The sequence below is a fragment of the Neovison vison genome, chromosome 14, assembly GCF_020171115.1.
Source record: "Neovison vison isolate M4711 chromosome 14, ASM_NN_V1, whole genome shotgun sequence".
NCBI classification, from domain to species: domain Eukaryota; kingdom Metazoa; phylum Chordata; class Mammalia; order Carnivora; family Mustelidae; genus Neogale; species Neogale vison.
The window spans coordinates 1,678,882-1,695,636 of record NC_058104.1 but is presented as its reverse complement, the minus strand read 5'-3'; the positions used below and the strand labels follow the sequence as shown (position 1 = coordinate 1,695,636).

The 16,755-nt window shown below is 63.6% G+C and overlaps 2 protein-coding genes across 8 annotated transcripts in view; one reads left to right on the top strand and one right to left on the bottom strand.

The window, feature by feature from the left end:
* Positions 1-883: 883 nt before the first annotated feature.
* Positions 884-7,089, top strand: MPG (N-methylpurine DNA glycosylase). Of its 3 annotated transcripts, none has more exons than XM_044233753.1 (4): positions 884-935; positions 2,826-3,056; positions 3,859-4,063; positions 6,639-7,089. In XM_044233753.1, the coding sequence occupies exons 1-4, from the start codon at positions 912-914 to the stop codon at positions 7,049-7,051; spliced, it is 873 nt and encodes a 290-aa protein (XP_044089688.1). In that variant the 5' UTR covers positions 884-911; the 3' UTR covers positions 7,052-7,089. The 3 variants fall into 3 exon arrangements, with proteins under 3 accessions (XP_044089688.1, XP_044089687.1, XP_044089689.1); XM_044233752.1 differs by lacking the exon at positions 884-935 and adding an exon at positions 1,071-1,509; XM_044233754.1 differs by lacking the exons at positions 884-935; positions 2,826-3,056; positions 3,859-4,063 and adding exons at positions 4,278-4,354; positions 4,549-4,881.
* The window catches only part of NPRL3 (NPR3 like, GATOR1 complex subunit), a 38,449-nt gene continuing 28,707 nt past the window's right edge, over positions 7,014-16,755 (bottom strand). For 4 of the 5 annotated variants that reach the window (XM_044233748.1, XM_044233751.1, XM_044233747.1 and 1 more), the window contains 7 exons: positions 16,420-16,557; positions 15,321-15,477; positions 12,242-12,348; positions 11,672-11,801; positions 9,509-9,698; positions 8,618-8,810; positions 7,014-7,980 (listed from right to left, as the gene is read on the bottom strand). In XM_044233748.1, coding sequence (XP_044089683.1) covers positions 7,815-7,980; positions 8,618-8,810; positions 9,509-9,698; positions 11,672-11,801; positions 12,242-12,348; positions 15,321-15,477; positions 16,420-16,557 — 1,081 coding nt within the window. In that variant the 3' untranslated portion in view covers positions 7,014-7,814. Of the gene's footprint in view, positions 7,981-8,617; positions 8,811-9,477; positions 9,699-11,671; positions 11,802-12,241; positions 12,349-15,320; positions 15,478-16,419; positions 16,558-16,755 lie in introns of those variants that run through there. The other variant, XM_044233750.1, reaches the window with a different exon arrangement.

Genomic DNA, 16,755 nt, shown 5'->3' with positions numbered 1-16,755 from the left:
TCCCACCCCCCCACCCCAGCCCCAGCACCGTCCCCAGCCGACAGCCCTGTGCTTGGACCCCCCCACCGCCACCCACGGCCCTTCCTTCCTGTGAACCAGGCACTGCCCTCCCCGCCACCGCCCTTGGGGACTCCTGTCCGACTTGAGAGATTACAGACAGGGTGGGCAGCATCAGAGGTGGAGGGCGGGCTGCTCCCTCACAGCCGCAAGCCGGGCGTTCCCGGGACCGGGGCTCCGGCCTCTCGAGGAGGCTGGCCACGATCCCGCCAGCCCGCGGAGGACGTGGGCGGGCTCCTCTGGGCACCTCGGCGCGGCTGAAGGGGCGGGGCGCACTGCAGACAGGACCCCCGGCCCGGCCGATGAGGATGACCCGGGCGGGGCCGGGGGCTTCCGGAGGGGCCTGGCATCCGCTTCCCGGCCCGCCTTCCTGGCCCACTCCCCAGGCCCTCTCCTCCCAAGGGCCTCCCGGAGCCGCCGTCCACGAAGGGGTCTCCCGAGGACCGGGGCTCGGCCGCCGCCTCCCCCACGCTCGCTCCCGGTTACCCCACCCAAGCGTCTGCGACCCCCAGCCGGGGCCCCTCGAGGACCAGCGCTCTCGGGGGGTCTGACCCCCGGCTGGCGGCCGTGCGTGGAACCCCGCGCGCGTGGGGGCGGGACGCAGGGCACTAAGAGGGGCACCGGGCTGCGGGGGCTCTCGCCCCAAGCCCGCCGCCGTCCCCGCCTTCTCCCGCCGCCAGCGTCCCAGCAGCTCCCGGGCCTTTGTCCGGGACCCGAGGACCACCCCCCCGCCCGACCCCTCCTCCGGGGGCGGGTCTGCACCGCCCCGCCGGGCTTCCGTCCTCCTCCGCGCAGGCGCCCGCGGCACTTCCGGGGTCGCGTCGGGGGCGGGCGGGGGCGCCGGGAGCCGCGGGATGCCGGTGCGCGGCGCTGCGCAGGTGAGTGTGCGCCCGGGTGCGCGCTGACCGCTCGGCGCACGGCCGCTCCGCGCTCGCCGGAGGACCCGCCCCGGGACCGAGAGGCCACCCCCCCCCGGCCCTGAGCGGCCCCGGCTCGGCTGCTCCTCCGCTGTTGGAAAAGGCGCGGCCCGACCCGGGGCTAGCGGTGGAGTCCGGGAGCAGCCCCCGGCCCCGGTATCCTGGTCGCGTGCGGCGCCCTGGGGTCCGGCTCAGACTTGTCCTGCCCGGCGGCCAGGCTGCCGCAGAAGTGACCCGCGGTGGCCTCAGTGGCAGTGGCAGCCGGATAAAGGCTCACCCTGGACGCCCTAAGCCCTTGTTTGGCGGGTGTGGATGGAGGGCTCGTGGGTCCCTCGGACTAACCCACGTCCGGGCCGGGCTCGCTCCAGCCCTTCACGGGGGGCACCACTCTGGCCGGAGGCCCTCCTCCCACCCCCGGCCACAGATGCGGGCTCCCTTCCTTCTGAGGAGGAAACAGGCAGACTCTGTGGGTGTCCAGGGTCCCCTCTGTGGGGAACCCTCATTTCTAACCAGAGCGGGGATGCAGGAGGCGCAGGTACGGGATCTGAGGCCGCGCTCGCTGAGTGCGGTGCGGGGTCAGGTTCAGATTCTAGTCTCTGATAGGGAAACTGAGGCCTTTCTAGGCCTCAGTCCTGGGCACTTTCGCCTGACCGAGAATGACCCGAGTGCCACGAGGCAGGCGGGGAGGGGGACCAGACTCCGGGTGGCAGCGACCCAGCGTCTGAGCCCACAGCGGGTGCTGGCAGATGGGCTGGGCTGCGAAGACGGTCACGTCAGCGTCCACTCTCAGTAGACTGGCCGTCTCCTTTCAAGATGGATCGTCAGCGCTGATGTTAAAAATACTGGGTCTGTCATGTGCCGAGTGCGGAGGAGCTGTGGGTACTACTGAGAACCAGGCCTTGCCCAGGGTATTTCCAGGCCCTGGGGCTCACCTGCTCATCATCTTCTCCCACTGGTAGAGCAGCTGGTCCCAGAACAGTGTCTGCTCAGGCTTCCCGGGCTGTGTGGTAGCAGGTGGGAGGTTACGTTTTGTCCCCTGGGAGACCTCGCCTTTTCTCCACTGCTCCTTAGGACGACACCTGGGTCCTGAGCGAGGACAGCTGGGGACTCACCAGGGGTCCTGCCTTGAGCACTTGGGTTGGAGCAAAGAAGACCTCCTGGTCCTTTCCCCCCGACCCCTGCATGTCAGGCCTTCCTGGACATTCTGAGGAGGGGATGACACAGTGGGAGCCCTGCCAACACGGCAGCCGGGTGGGAGGGAGTGTGGAGGACACGAGGACCATGAGTGGTCCTTGGCCAAGCCCCATCAAGGTCATGGCCGGCCCGGGTGGAAGAGCATGTGACTCTGGATGCTGGGGTTGTGAGTTTGAGCCCCGTATTGGGTGTAGAGAGTACTTAGGTAAGTAAATATAAAAGAAAATAATTAATTCCCGGTTAGGGTTGCTGCAAATGGCTAGGTTCCAGAAAAAAGACTGGAAGTTTGGGCTCCATGTCACGGGTGGGAATCAGGACAGCAGCCCTCCGTCCTAGGCTCGGGCGCCCTCTGTCCCCTCCCCAGGCTGTGCAGCCCTTTGCCATCAGCCTGCGCATCATCTGCAGTGGACCGGGTGTGGGTCAGAGTGGCCGCTCGGCCACCGCACCCACAGCCGGTCGAGCTGCGCAGGCATTTCCCAAGGCCAACCGTGTGGGGCTGCACACGCCAGGTTTAGCACTCCCTTTGCACCTGGAACAACCCATGAGGGGGTGGTCTCCACTGTTCGAGGAGGCGGGCTGTCGAATACAGTCCTTAGCCTCCCTGAGTCCATCGTCACCACCAAACCTGTTCAGGAAATCAGTCCACTCCCCTTACAGCTCTCCCGCAGAATCAGGCAGAAAAAGCGACTGCTGGAGGCAGAAGAGCTCGGAAGTGACCGGCACGGAGCCCCGACGCCCTCCCCTACGGAGCCCCGCTTGGGGAAGCCTGCCTCCCTGGGCCCCCAGCGCAGCGTCTACTTCTCAAGCCCAAAAAGCCACTCTGCACGGCTGGGATCGGAGTTTTTCGACCAACCCGCTATCTCCCTGGCACGGGCATTTCTGGGACAGGTATTGTCCTGTGGCCCGGGATCAGGCGGGGGAAGACTCCGTTCTCAGGCACACTCAGCACTCCACGGGTCCTCCCTGGCTCCCCAATGGCCTGCCCTGCTCTCCTTGGTGCTCGGCTCACCCGAGAGCACCCGCCCCTGCCCCGTCCTCAGCTGGCCCTTCGGGCCTCACCCCTGCCCCAGGGTGCCGCCTGAGCCAGCTGCAGCCAGCTCATCTCCCTGGCAGACAGCCTGCTCTGACCTACTCCTTGTGGAGCTGGCTATACCCAGGCCTGCGGTCCAGGCCGGGGCCCCTGCAGGCAGCTGCTCCCGCTGCTCAGAAGGGCCTTTCAGAGCCAGGGGTGGGAGCCAAGTAGGGTGGTCCTTTGTGGTCAGTCCAGGTGGAAGGGGCCGCACAGGCTCTGGGCGTCCTGGACAGCTGTGTGGAGGACAACACTGGTGCCCTGTGCCCTCCATGCTGCCTTACCCCAGGCTAAGCATTTAAATCCAAGGGGGCAGGGTGAGGAGGAGGCAGGGAGATGGAGGGCCCCACCGAGAAGACTTGAAGTATGCGGATTCACTAGTGCTGGTTTTCTCCAGCCTGGCCCTGGCTGGCCAGAGCCTGAAACAGCTGCCCCCCCCCGGGACAGGATACGTAGCAGGGCCTGTGTTCCTGGGACGGGTGAGGGGGCCCGTGGGGGGCCTAGCTGGGTCTGGGTGCCCCGATGCACCCTGAACTGGGGAGGTGAGGCCCAGGCTGCGGGCTGTCACAGTTGAGGGTGCCCCCTGCCCCTCTGGGCTCTGAGCAGACACACTGCCCACAGGTGCTGGTTCGACGACTTGATGACGGCACAGAGCTCCGCGGCCGCATCGTGGAGACAGAGGCATACGTGGGGCCAGAGGATGAAGCCGCGCACTCTAGGGGTGGCCGGCAGACCCCGCGCAACCGTGGCATGTTCATGAAGCCGGGCACTCTGTACGTGTACGTCATCTATGGCATGTACTTCTGCATGAACGTCTCCAGCCGAGGTGAGCGGTGCTGGGGTGCTGGGGCTTGGGGCAGCAGGAGGCCTCGGGCACTGCCCCCTGAACTGGCAGCTGGGAGATCCGGGAGGACAGGCACGGACGGGTGTCCCTGCTAAGCTAGGCCAGGGCTTTAGGAACTCTGGCTACACCGTCTGGGTGGTGGTAGGTGCCTGGGGCCCCCCATGAACAGAGGTCATGGGCTGACCTGAACACAGAGTTGACAGGCTCCACAAGGACACCAATGATCACAGACCTCAAAGCTGAGATCTCCTATGACCAGGGCCGACCTGGAAGGTGAGTTGTGGGAACACAAGGGTGCGGTCAGCCCAAGTTGACTTGAGCTCAAGCCAGAGCCTCATCAGGTGGTCAGTTGCGGGGTCTGAACCAGTCGTCCTCAACTGGGGATGGTTTTGCCACTCCAACTGGGGAGCCACCATTAGGCAACGTCCAAAGAGGTGTGGTCATCCCAGCTGGAGATGTGCAACCAGTGTCTGGCAGGTGGAGGCCAGGCATGCTGCCGGATGGCTCACGAGGCACGGAATGGCCCCCGATGTCCATAGTGCCGAGTGGAGCAACACTGGTCTGGAGCTCCCGGGAGAACCCGCTTAGCCTGGGACACCTGCTGTGGAATGGCCTGTGTCCCACTGGGAGCCGAAGGCCTGTGCTCAGAAGGGAGAGGTCCCAGCATCGTCCTGCCAGAGGCGTTGCTGACCAGAAGCAGCGTCTGCCCGGCCCACTCCGCCCGGCCAGTCCCAGCCTCTGTGTATCTGTCGAATCTCGCCAGGGCCCATCCCGAGAAGAGCGAATGCTTGAGGAGACCAGTAAGAAGCTTGGGGTCGGGCATGCTGTGTGTCACACACATTTGCTTAATGAGTCCAATGACCTAGGAGTTGTGATGGCACCAAGCAGAGAGCTGGACACGTCGAGTGTCAGAGCCACAGGGGCTGAAGGATGGTTCCTGTGCCCAGCACAAAGCAGGTGTTGAGAGGGTGGTAGGGGCCATCCCAGAGGGTCCTCTGGTCATTCTGGAGCACTTACTTGGCTGTCTGGCTTTTCCTTGTTACTAGAACCAACCTGCTCTTGTGGAGCCGGCCTGAGTTCAGACAAGGGGACTCCCCTGGTCTAGCGATGCCCAGGACTGTGGTCAACAAGGAAGGGGAGGAGGGCAGGATTTTGGGGTGGGGGGAGGTACAGTGGACAGGGCACACATTGGAGGTGGCATGTCACTTTGTGGACATGTGACCATCGGGGGGGGCAGGAAACCACGTGGGTGCAGACTGTCAAGGCCAAGGGTTGTGAGGCAGAGGGAGGGAGGGGGAGGCCAAGGACATGGTCGTTGTCGGCCTGCCTGCAGGGTGGAGGCAGCACAGACACCAGGAGGGCAGGCCATGTAGACAGGCCTAGCAGGTGAGGACGGGGAGACCTGGCAGGAAGAGGTTAGGGTGTCAGGTTTTCGTCGGGGTGAGGGACTCGGATGCACTCCAGGATTGGGATGTGGGGATGTTGGGAGAGGCTGCCCCTTCACCCGATGTACAGTGAGGCACCCGTGTGGCACCACAGGGAGCCCTGCCACTGGTGGGCTGGGACGAGCCCAGGAGCCGGAGGCACAGGAAAGGCACGGTTTTGCGTGACCGAGTATTTCCTGAGGTCCTTTGAGGACCGGCTGTTTAAGGGGCATCTGGTCCCGAAGCCCCCGCACTTGCCAGCTGCTGGCTACTTGAGAGGGCCTGGCTGCTGCGTCCACTCGGGGCTCCCGGATGCCAGTGGGAGGGCCCTTGTGGCCAAGGTCCAAGAGTGGAAAGCGGCTGGCCACCTGAGCCTCTGCGAACCCTGGTGGTGGGGGTTCGCCATCCGAGCAGCGTTGCCAGATGATCCCGGTTTTTCTGGCCCGGGTCCAGTCATACTGTTCCCAGCTGTGCAGGGGATTAGGGCAGACGCGCACTCTCCAGTGAGCCCCTAGACCCAGGGTGTCCATCCGCTGGTCCCTAAAAGCAGCTCAGATTGGGGTGCCTCAGTCAGTGAGGTGTGACTCTTGATGTCAGGGGTCGGTGGACTGACACGCAGAGAGGCCCCAGGGGAGGAGAGGGGCTGTGGGCTGGCATCTCCTCCTGCACGGGTCCCCAGGAGGGCTCGCTCAGTGCCACCAGTACAGGGTGGCTGCTCGGAGCCAGCGACCTTGCCCAGCGGACACCTAGTGGATACGGCAGACGGGGCTCCCAGGCCTGAGCCTGCTGCCTCCCGGGGGGCTAGCCATGCCCAAGGATGACCGGCTCCCGGGGCTTTCTTCCGCAGCCTCACAGGTGCTGCCAATCTCCAAACCAGACCAAGCCAGGAGGAGGTCGGCTACCAGCAGCCACCGGGCTGTCCCTAGCTGGTGGTCAGGCATTCGGGCTTCCCAGGCACACCCCACCTAGTGGCCCAGGCACCTGCAGGTCCCGGTCTGTGGGGGTGGAGGCAGCAGGTGTCTGGTGCTCAGGAAGGCAGCCGCTTCACGGCCATAGCACCATGTGCGCCCCGGTGTAGGGAGGGCAACAGCCCGGGGAGGCTTGGCTTTCTAGGCTGTCTGTCTGTCCCCCAGGGGACGGGGCGTGTGTCCTGCTGCGAGCCCTGGAGCCCCTGGGGGGCCTGGAGACCATGCGGCAGCTTCGAAGCACCCTCCGCAAGGGCACCGTGGGCCGAGCCCTCAAGGACCGCGAGCTGTGCAGCGGCCCCTCCAAGCTGTGCCAGGCCCTGGCCATCGACAAGAGCTTCGACCAGCGGGACCTGGCCGCTGACACAGCTGTGTGGATGGAGCGCAGCGCCCCGGGGACCAGGGAGCCCGTCGTGGTGGCGGCAGCCCGCGTGGGCATCGGCCAGGCAGGAGAATGGGCCCAGAAGCCCCTGCGCTTCTATGTCCAGGGCAGCCCCTGGGTCAGTGTGGTGGACAGAGCAGCTGAGCAGAACACACAGAGCGGGCCCGCAGTGAGCGTCTGCGCCCACGAGTCTTTTTAATTCTATAAAAACCCAATAAACACTTTATGACTAGAAAACATTATTGCCTGTGTCTCGGCCAGAGCCCCCTCAGGGGTCAACATGTGCTTGCAGTCGGTTTCCCCTCCAGCACCGGACTCTGGAGGCCCTGCGGGTGCAGGCTGGGCACACTGTCCCTCAGGTCTGTGTGAGGGAAGCTGGAGGGCACCAGGGCAGACTCACCCCAAAGACAGGCAACGGCCCAGGCCCTTGTGCGGCAGGAGTCCCAGGTTGGGGGTGCTGGTGGTGAGAGCTTGGTCACAAGGCTCCTGGTGAACACAAGAGCCGTTGCAGGGGCCAGGCTGCAAAAGGCCCAGGACTCACGGGAGCAGCAGAGGGCACAGGGCACAGCCGGGCTCTCCTCCGCTCTCTGTCAGACACCGTTCTCTGTAAGTCCCAGGGTGGCCATGAGGAAGGCAGCAGCGGATGGGACCAAGGAAAGAGGGCAGGGTTGGGAGGAGGGTCTGAGAGAAGCACACCCTGACTCTGCGTAGGCGGCCCGCAGGCCCGAGTCCTGGACACTCCCTCCAGCGGGAGCCTCGTCTCCTCCGCTCAGACACAGAGGCGGTTTAAGGACCAGGTGAGGACGAGAACAGGGAGGGCAGCAGCCCCAAGGCTGCTGCTGGATCCACTCAGGCCTCAGAGGGCTCGGCCTAGCAGGGAGCGTGGGGGGCCTGGGGCGGGGGGACAGCCCAGCGCCCACAGCAGCAACCTGCCGCTTCCTCGCTGTCGTACTGGGCCCGGCTCATGGGAGCAGCGCTTGGAAGACAGCGATAACCGGGTCCTCGTGGGCCGTCACAACCAGCACGCTGCGGAACTTGTCGAACAGCGTGAGCAGCTGGGAGCGCCGCGTGTTCTCGTTGTACATGATCTCCTCCAGGTGGTGGCGGCCGCGGAAGTAGTGCAGGAGCCTGGGGCGAGGGGCAGGTGAGACCTCACGGGCCCTATTCACACCCTGGAGCCACCCGAGCCTGAAGGCCACGTCTGCCCTCGGCACCCTGACAGGGAAGTGCGGGGGAACAGGCCTGCTGTGCTGCTGTGGCAGTGGCTCCCGTGTGGCTACGGGCCCAGATGGGGTCACTGCTCTAGGGCTGTGTGGGCTGGGGCCAGCGCAGAGGCCTGGGCCCGGCTGCCTGGCATGTGGTTCCTGACTGGGGGCTTCCCCGGGCAGCCGAAAACCCGAAACCCACAGAGCCCTCAAGTCAAAGCCAGGTTTGACAGTCTGTCACTCAGGGTGTGGGGGCCCTGGACACCAGCAACCCCAGCCCGGGCGAAGAGCCTTCCCGGTGCGGGAGATCCCCACAGGCCCCGAGAGGGCAGGAACCTGCCGCAGCTTCTGAAAAAGTTAATGGGAAGCACCAGGAAGTCCTGGAAAGACCCCACAGGCAGAGTCCCCAGGCCTGGCGTCACAGGCACCAGCTGGGGACACCTCATGCCCAAGACACCCAGCATCACCAGCAACGGCCGGTGGTCATCACGGGACGGAAGCTGCGTCCTGCCGGCCAAGCTGCCAGAACCAGCCCAGCCCTGGGGTCACCCTGCCCCCACCTGGCAAACATGCGGAGGTCCTCGGGGTTCTGGGCCGCAGGCACGCTGAGGATGGCTGCCCGCTCATGCTCGGACAGGCTGGCCAGCAGGTTCTCTGTCATCCTCTTGTTCAGGGGAGAGTCCCCTCCAGGCAGAAGCTCCGCGCTGGAGTTATCCATGCTGGGGCTGGTGAGCGTCATGTCGTCACTGCTGGCTGTGGTGGGCACGGGTCAGGGAGCAGCCAGTCCCCCACACACGCCCTGGTGCACCCACTGTGCCCATGTCCACCGGGAATCGGCTGCCACACCCCCAGGCAGGCCTGCTCATCCCACCCCCCCACCCAAGAGGGACAAGAGCGGCCCCAGGCAAGGCTGGTCCTCACACTGAAGCTGAAGGTAAGGTCAGGCCTCAGTCTAGTTCCAGCCCTTCGTGTCCCCCGAGCCTGGGGGAGCCCAGGGCACCTGGGGCTTGGCAATGGACCGCGTCCTTTGGGCGCACGCGGCGGCCACAACGGCTCTGCCAAGAAGTGACTGTGAGAGTCCGTGTCCCCTCACAGGCCCCGGCCCAGCGAGCCCAGCCACCCTCCCAGGGACGGTGGGAAATGGGCTCAGATCCCAGGCTGCTCCTGGCTTGAACAAGGCCCTGCTCCGGAGCCCAGAGGCACAGAGTGGCAGGGAGGCCAGGGAGCGGGGTCTCCTGCCTCCTTCGGAGGAGGCTCAGCAGGGGACAGAGGCTGCCTGTGGGAGGCCCCAGCGGCCCACATAAAGGGCGGGTGTGTGTGCACATGTGCAGCCGTGGGAAGGTGCCTCGTTCACGCCCAACAGTGCCCACATCGGGATCCTGCCACCACGCCCAGGTGCCCTCCCAACCACCCCACCCACCACACAGACGCCCGGGGCAGGGGGCTCCTACTTGGGGAGCCAAAGCTGAGAGCATTGGGCGTGCTGAGGCTGCGGCCGCCGACCCTGGCAGTGAAGGGGACCTCGTCCTCCCGGGCGTGGGGCTCCTCCTCGCTGGGCGAGGCCATGAGGCAAACGTAGGTGTGCAGCTGCACCAGCAGCCGGTGCTGTAGCATCCACACCACCATCTGAATGAGCTGGGTCTGCAGGAGAAGCCACAGGTGGCCCAGGGCCGGGGAGGGGGCTGCTCCCCACCACCACCCTGTCCCCATGGGGAGCACCCAGGCCATGACTGAAACCAGGGCTCCCACAAGTCATGCCAGAGGTGAGGGGTCCCTGAGCTCGAGAGGCCCAACCCCCACCTTAGGAAAGGACCTGCCAGCGGCCAGCAGAGAGCTCCTTGCTCTGCGCAAGGCCATGGGAGCCCCGGGGCCGCACCTGCACTTGCCCCCACTGCACACTTGGGCAGCGCCATTATAGGGCCTTTCACGCCCAGAGCGGAGCAGCAGAGCCGACTACACAGCCCCACCGCTCAGACCCCCCGACACGGAGCGGGGCCCGTGGGGACCTGCCAGCTGTGGCCTGGACACTGCCCAGGAAGACCCTTCAGGCAGCTGCTCCAACGGCACCGAGGCCTCTCCCTGGCTCGGCCTGGAAGCCTGCCCACGGACATGGAGTCCCAATGAGCGGTGTGGTCCTGGCACATGGAGGCCACCCCTCCCGCTGGGGGCCGGCCCCTGACCGTGGCCAGAGAGGAGCCCCCCTGTGCAGGCCCAGCTTGAGCACGGGTGAGCAGGAAGGTCGCACAGCTGCCTGCTCAGCTTCGGAGTCCCCTCCTGGGAAGGGACAACTGACCAGGCACAGAACAGGGAGGCACCAGGTACCTTAGGCACGTTATGACCTGGTCTAACCAAGTAAAATGGAAAAGGCCTGCAAAAGAGTTACCATTAAAAAATAAAACAAAGAGGCTTCGTGAGCACTAACGAGCGCACTCCAGGCCCCGAAGCAGGAGTCCTGACAAGCAGACGCCTCTCCCGGGGACGGCACGGAACCAAACCCAGCTCCGTCTGAGCCCCTGACCAAGCACACGGCAGCCCCCCAGGCTTGGCCTGGGAAATCCACCTGCCGTCCGGACCGTGAGGACGGCTCTGCTGGGGGACGTGGGGCACAGATGCAGAGTGCGGCTTTTCTCCAGATGGTACAGCCTGGCACGGTTCCTGGAAACCGAAGGCCTCATGAAAGAGGCCGTCAGAACTCCGTCAGCTCAGCATCTGAATGAACTCAAGAGCCAGGATCTCCTCCTCATTCACAACTTAAGAAGGAAAAGGGTTTCCTTTGAAGGACTGGTTTTGCCTCACAGATCTCACACTTATTTAAAAAGATACTCTGTCTGCCTGTGCTCACTCTCTCTCCCTCTCTCTCTCTGATAAATAAATAAAATCTTAAAAAAAAAAAAAAAAAAAAGATACTTTCCTCTTGAAAACAAAGCCTTGACAGTACCGAGCCCCATCTCCCAACACCAGCCCCACCCAGGCTCTGGCTCTGCGCCACCCCTGCCCCGAGCCACAGAGCCCCAGGCCTTCCGCACGGGGGAGGAGGGCAGAGGCTCATTCTTGGACAGAGCCTGCACCTGACCCAGAATTCACCTGTTCATCCCATGCACTTCGTACCTTCCTAGATGAGCCCTTGCCACACCCAGCAACCCCAGTGGTCCCACTGGGGCCTGTCCCAGGCCTGTCTCTCCAGATCTTCCTGGATGAGGAGGTTCTGGGGATCAGGGAGCTCAGGACTTAGAAGCACATACCCTGTGGCCACCTAGACCATGGAGGGGGAGAGAGCAGGAAGCAGGGCCCAAGCTCAGTGAAAACGAAGCTGACTTGGCTTCCCCTCAGGAGAGGTCACCACTCTACTGTCACCTGGGCCTCTTAGCGGCTCTAACCACTCGGCTCTCGGCAGTCAGGACCGCCTCCACCGGGGGTGGAGGACTGCCCCATGGTCTGCAGCGGGCCTGGCTGGGAGCCAGCTCCTGGTCACCCTGGCGTGACGGGTACCAACTACGCAGCCAAGCTCCCTCCTCCCAAAACCCAGGCTAGGAGTGCAGCAGCACTGAGGGCCCTGGGATGAGGAGCTAACACTGGGCTGGTGGCTCCCAGACCCCCAGACTCCTGCAACTTACCTCCTGCACAGGGGGGGCGAGGGGGTTCCTGAATTCTGACAAGGAGACGGGCAAGGAGAACTTAGCAAGGACAGAGGGCAGGTCATGAGCTGGAAACTGGCGGGAGAACTGTTCGGCCAGCGGGGAGTACCTGGGGAGAGGTGAGGCGACGTGCCCATGAGCTCAGCAGGCCTCTCCTCGCTTCTGGACAGCCATGCCCTCGCCGTGAGCCACGGTGGGCAGCAGGGAGGCACAGCATAGCAGGTGCCCAGGGTGGGAGCCATGAGGACAAACCCAGGTGCTTTCCCTCGAGGGGCAGCAGGAGCCATGGGCAGAGGCCAAAGCCCCTCGGAGTCCCCGAGTCAAGATCAAGGCTCCCAACCCCCACCAGGGACCCCATCCACCACCCACTGGCCAGCAGGTGTGAGGGAGCACAGAACCTGCACGGGGGCTTTGAATGCCGGAAGCGCACAGGCCTGGGGCAGGCCACAATCAAAACATGGACACAGCAGAGGCCAGCAAGCATGCCCAAGTGAGGGCCCGGCTGAGCAGGGAGCACCATCCTGGGCTCTGGCAACCAGAGGTACTCACAGACACACACTGGCGTTGGGAGAAAGCATGTAGACATTGTTCTCACACAGCGGGTAGATGATGATGGCCTTGCCCCAGTACACCAGGTGGGCGGCGAGCTGGAAAACCTGCCGACAGCGGGAGCTGGGAGGACAGTGCCCGACTCTCTGACCCCCACCTGGGCGTCTGGCACAGCACACACAACACCCTCGTTACCACTGGTCCCTGGTGTGGTCTGGGACACTCACTTCCCGTGGACCCTATCCCACAGGATCCTCCCCAGGCCGGCACTGAGGCTAGGACACTGCTCCGTGCGCCGGCAGCTCACCTCGGCAAACAGGACACCAGAGCCCACACGGCCGGAACCACAGCTGTCACTGCCGATCTTCCCTCTCACCCCAAGTCCCAATGACACCAGCTCCAAAGCGAGGATACGCCACTTTCCTCCACCTGCCCCCACCCTCCCCTGTAGTGCCTGCCTCCCACCACTCCCCGCAGCCAGAGCGCCGTTCCAGAGACCAGAGGTCTGAACTCGTGCCGCAGGCTGGAGTCCAGCTCTCAGCAGGGACACGCTCCCCGAAGACTCTGGGGGAGAAGCTGCCCAACCCCCTCTCACGGCAGCCTTCCTTGGCATGTGACCACCTCCCTCCACTCCCTGCCTCCGTGGTCATACCCCCTGGCCATCTCTCACAAGGCCCTGCGGGGACAACCCAGGGTCATGGCCCACCTCAAAACCCTTCACCATCTGCAAAGTCCCCTGTGCAGATGCAGTGGCAGGACATGGAAGTAGGATGTGAAGGTCTGTGGGGAGCCAATCACAAGGGATGGACAGTGCGATCCCGGTTCTGTTATCCAGAGATAATGTGTGAAGAAGGGACACACGCAGAAGGTCCGGAGGAATCTCCAGCAGCGACCTCTGTGACACAGGACTGCAGGACTCTCCCTGCCTCTAATCTGCATGATGCTCGAATCTTTTTTTTAAAATATTTTATTTATTTGTTTTACAGACAGAGATCACAAGTAGGCAGAGCAGCAGGCAGAGAGAGGGGAATGCAGGGAGCCTGATGCGGGGCTCGATCCCAGGACCCTGAGATCATGACCTGAGCCGAAGGCAGAGGATTAACCCACTGAGCCAGGCGCCCCTGATGTTTGAATCTTTCTAAGAACGTATTAACCTTATCACGACAAGAAACCCCAAAATAGGGCAGGAGGGTGGGAGGATGTGGAGACAGGTGAAGGACGCAACAGTGTCCCTATCTTGGACTCACCACAATGGACCCCTGAAACTAAGACAACACTGTATGTTAATTACAGTTAAATAAAAAACGTGAAACAAGAAAAGCCCAAAATATTGACTTTGCCGATGATGGAACATGAATTACTTAAGACTTCAGTTTTTCTTAGGTAACCCGCACACATACTGCGGAGCTCAAACTCGCGACCCCAAGATCAGGTCACGTGCTCCATCAACCGAGTCGCCTGGGCACCCTGAGAGCTCAAGTCAACGGTAAGTCACCTGAGGACATGCTGAAGCTGACACTTTCTCCCTCGTGGGGCCATCGCACCTGGGGCTCCAACGGGCCTCGGGCAGCTCTGCCGACCTCGGGCCCCAGGGGGTGAGTGCAGAGGCCGGCAAGGCCCACCAGCAGCCAGCAGGAAAGCCTGCTTCGAACAGGGTTCAGTGCAGAGGGTGATGGCAGGGAAGGCTGGGCAGGGAAGTGAAGGGGGTGTCACCAAGCTTAGTCTGTGTCCGCAGACACCGAGAAGCCGGAAAGCTCCGAAAGCGCAGCCCGGACGCGTCAGAGCACAAGCTCTGCAGTGTGGACGGAGCCGCCCGCGCATCAGGCCCGTTTCGTGGATGCTGTGAAGGACAGCGGGGCCCCCAGTCTAGGAGTCCGGGTGACGGTGCACAAGGGCAGAACCCGTACGTAGCCAGTCTCACAGGGGATGGACAAAGCGCATGGGAAACCCACAGGGAAGGACTCGCCCTAGACGGCAGAACCAGAAAATGCTGCTTTGGGACACAGAGGTCTGGGGGTTCAGCCCCCCAACCCCGCGCTAACGACCAAAGGCCAAAGGCCTGTCTCCGGTGGGGCGGGGGTGAGAGGGGGCGCCCAGGCAGGTCTCACCCCTGGGCTCCTCTTCCTCAGACGGCCTCAGAGAGCCAAGCTCCAGGGCCAGGTCCTGCTGCCCCCTGGTGGCCACATGGTGCTCACAGGCCCAGACCCCAGCGGTCAGGTCACTCGGGAAGGCACAACTGCCCTGGGACCTTCAGCTTCCTCCTGGGCTTCTCCGACCTCCCTGGCCCCCACCCAGTCTCCAGCCAGGCCACAGCCGGGACCGAGGGGCCCTGCATCCCATCACAAACTGTGGGGGCGCCTGGACGGCTCCGTCGGGTGGGCCCTCCGCGCGTTCTCAGCTCAGGTCGGCATCTCAGCCACGTGAGACCAACCCTGACCAGGCTCCCTGCTCTGCACCCTGGCTCCACGCTCCACAGGGCTCCCCTGCTAGGGACTCCCGCCCCGAGTATCCCCAGCTCCCGTGTGCTCCCGTGCGCTCTCTCTCGAAAACAAACAAGTCTTTGAGCCACAAAAAGAGAAACTGCAGGCACAGGCGCCCGGCCCAGCAAGCGGAGGACTCCACACAGAACACAGGCCTCACCGCGCACACTAGGGGTCTGGTGGGCCCCCAGGTCAGGTCCCGCTTCCGCACACAGGTGGGCCTGCCCTCACCTCCCACACTGGCAAGTGCACCCGTGCCACCGGTTTCTCCCACAGTGACGCCCGGCAAGCCCCCAGCACCTGGAGGGCCGTGTGCCTCCTGACTGCTGGCACAGAAGACGACGTCGGCCCCACAGCCACTTCACAAAGCCAGCCCTGAAGCCAGGCCTCAGATTCCAGAGCTTGGAATGACCCATTCCCCCACGGCAGGCCACACGGGGCCCCTCACTAGAGAGGTCCTGGGGACACGGCACATAGGCAGTCGGCTTTCCTGACGCCCTGACCTCCCACCTCCACCCGAGGACCACCTGCTCTGAGGTGTCCCCCTCCCCCACCATTCTCCCCATGGAGGGTGCATGCCCGGGCCCACAGGGAGTTACCTGCAGCAAGGCCAGGTCTGCGTCCTGGGCCAGCTGCTGCAGGTTCTTCACGGCGGACGTGGTCTTGATCACGCGCACCAGGGCCGGGGAGCAGTCGAGGGGCAGCTCGCCCAGCAGGGACTTCTCGTCACTGAGCAGCAGCAGAGCGTGGTACGGGCTGCAGAGCAGAGTCCAAGGTCAACTAACCAGGCATGTACCCGGGCCCCACAGACACTGGACCCGAGAGAAGAGGCCACCGAACGGTTAGACAGAAGGGCAGTGGTGTGTCCAGGGGCCTTTAAAAAGCCACAGGGATTACTACGACCCTCAGAAAAAACAACGGGAACAGAGTGAAGGAAGTCTCGGTGACCCAACTCCATCTCCCCTCCCTGGGACTGCCCAGCAAACATTTGTTCACTGAAAAAATACATGAATCTTTTCCAAGCACAGAGTCCCAAATATGGAAAAGCAAAATCCCCACAGCAGCTATGAACAGACTACATAAAAACAGACTCAGCAAGTAAGTCCAGGAGGAAGGACACACTTAGAGCACAGACTGGGCAGGGGACAGGGCGGGGTAGTGCCCTGCTTCCTCTCATCTCCAAATCTTCTGTAATGTGCCCAGATTTCTTTTTTTAGTCATAAAAATATCTAAGGAAACAAGAGACTTTAATTGGGCAGGGGGGTTGCGAAAACAGCTCAGCTCTTTCCTTGCAGGAGACCAGTTAAACTAAGACGCTGAGCTCCCCGAGTTCTGATTCGGATGTGGTGCCCCAGTGAGCGGTGAGCAACACCAGGAGGGCGCACTCCTCCCCCAGTCTGGCTTCTCGCCAGGATGCTGGGCCTCTCGAGCACAGCCCAGGCCCGGGCTGAAGACCCGGGAGCACAGAGCCTCATCGCCCCCACGGTGCTGAGAGGGCTCAGAGGACACCTGTGGCTGGTCCCGTCTGGACAAAAAGCAAACCCCGAAATGGGCACCTTCCCTTCTCTCTGCATAGGGCCTTACCTGCCATGGGCTGGGGCAGGAAGAAAGGAGGACTCCCGAAGGCAGCAACCGCGGGAGCCTGAGGCAGCAGCTCCGGGGAAGGGCCCGCAGGCAGAGGGCAGGGCTGGCACTCACCGGATGGCTTTGAGGCTCCGCTCGATGGCCTCGGGGGGGATGAGGCTGGAGGCAGCGTAGTGGATCTTGTGGGGCAGGCAGAAGCTCACCTCCAGCCAGCTGTTGACATGCAGCCGCACCACACCGGACGTACACAGGCTGCGGAGAGCGGGCCTGTTACAGCCAGTGCCCCCGCGAACCCACACGCTCACTCGCAAGCCCACCAGCCCCGCCAGAGGGGGCTGCTTCCCAGCCCCCAGCTCCTGCAGCCGGAGCAAACCGCACGGGAAGCCCCGGGCCAGAGAGCACCTCCCAGCCGGCAGGGTGTTCACCAGAAGAAAACACACACACATACAC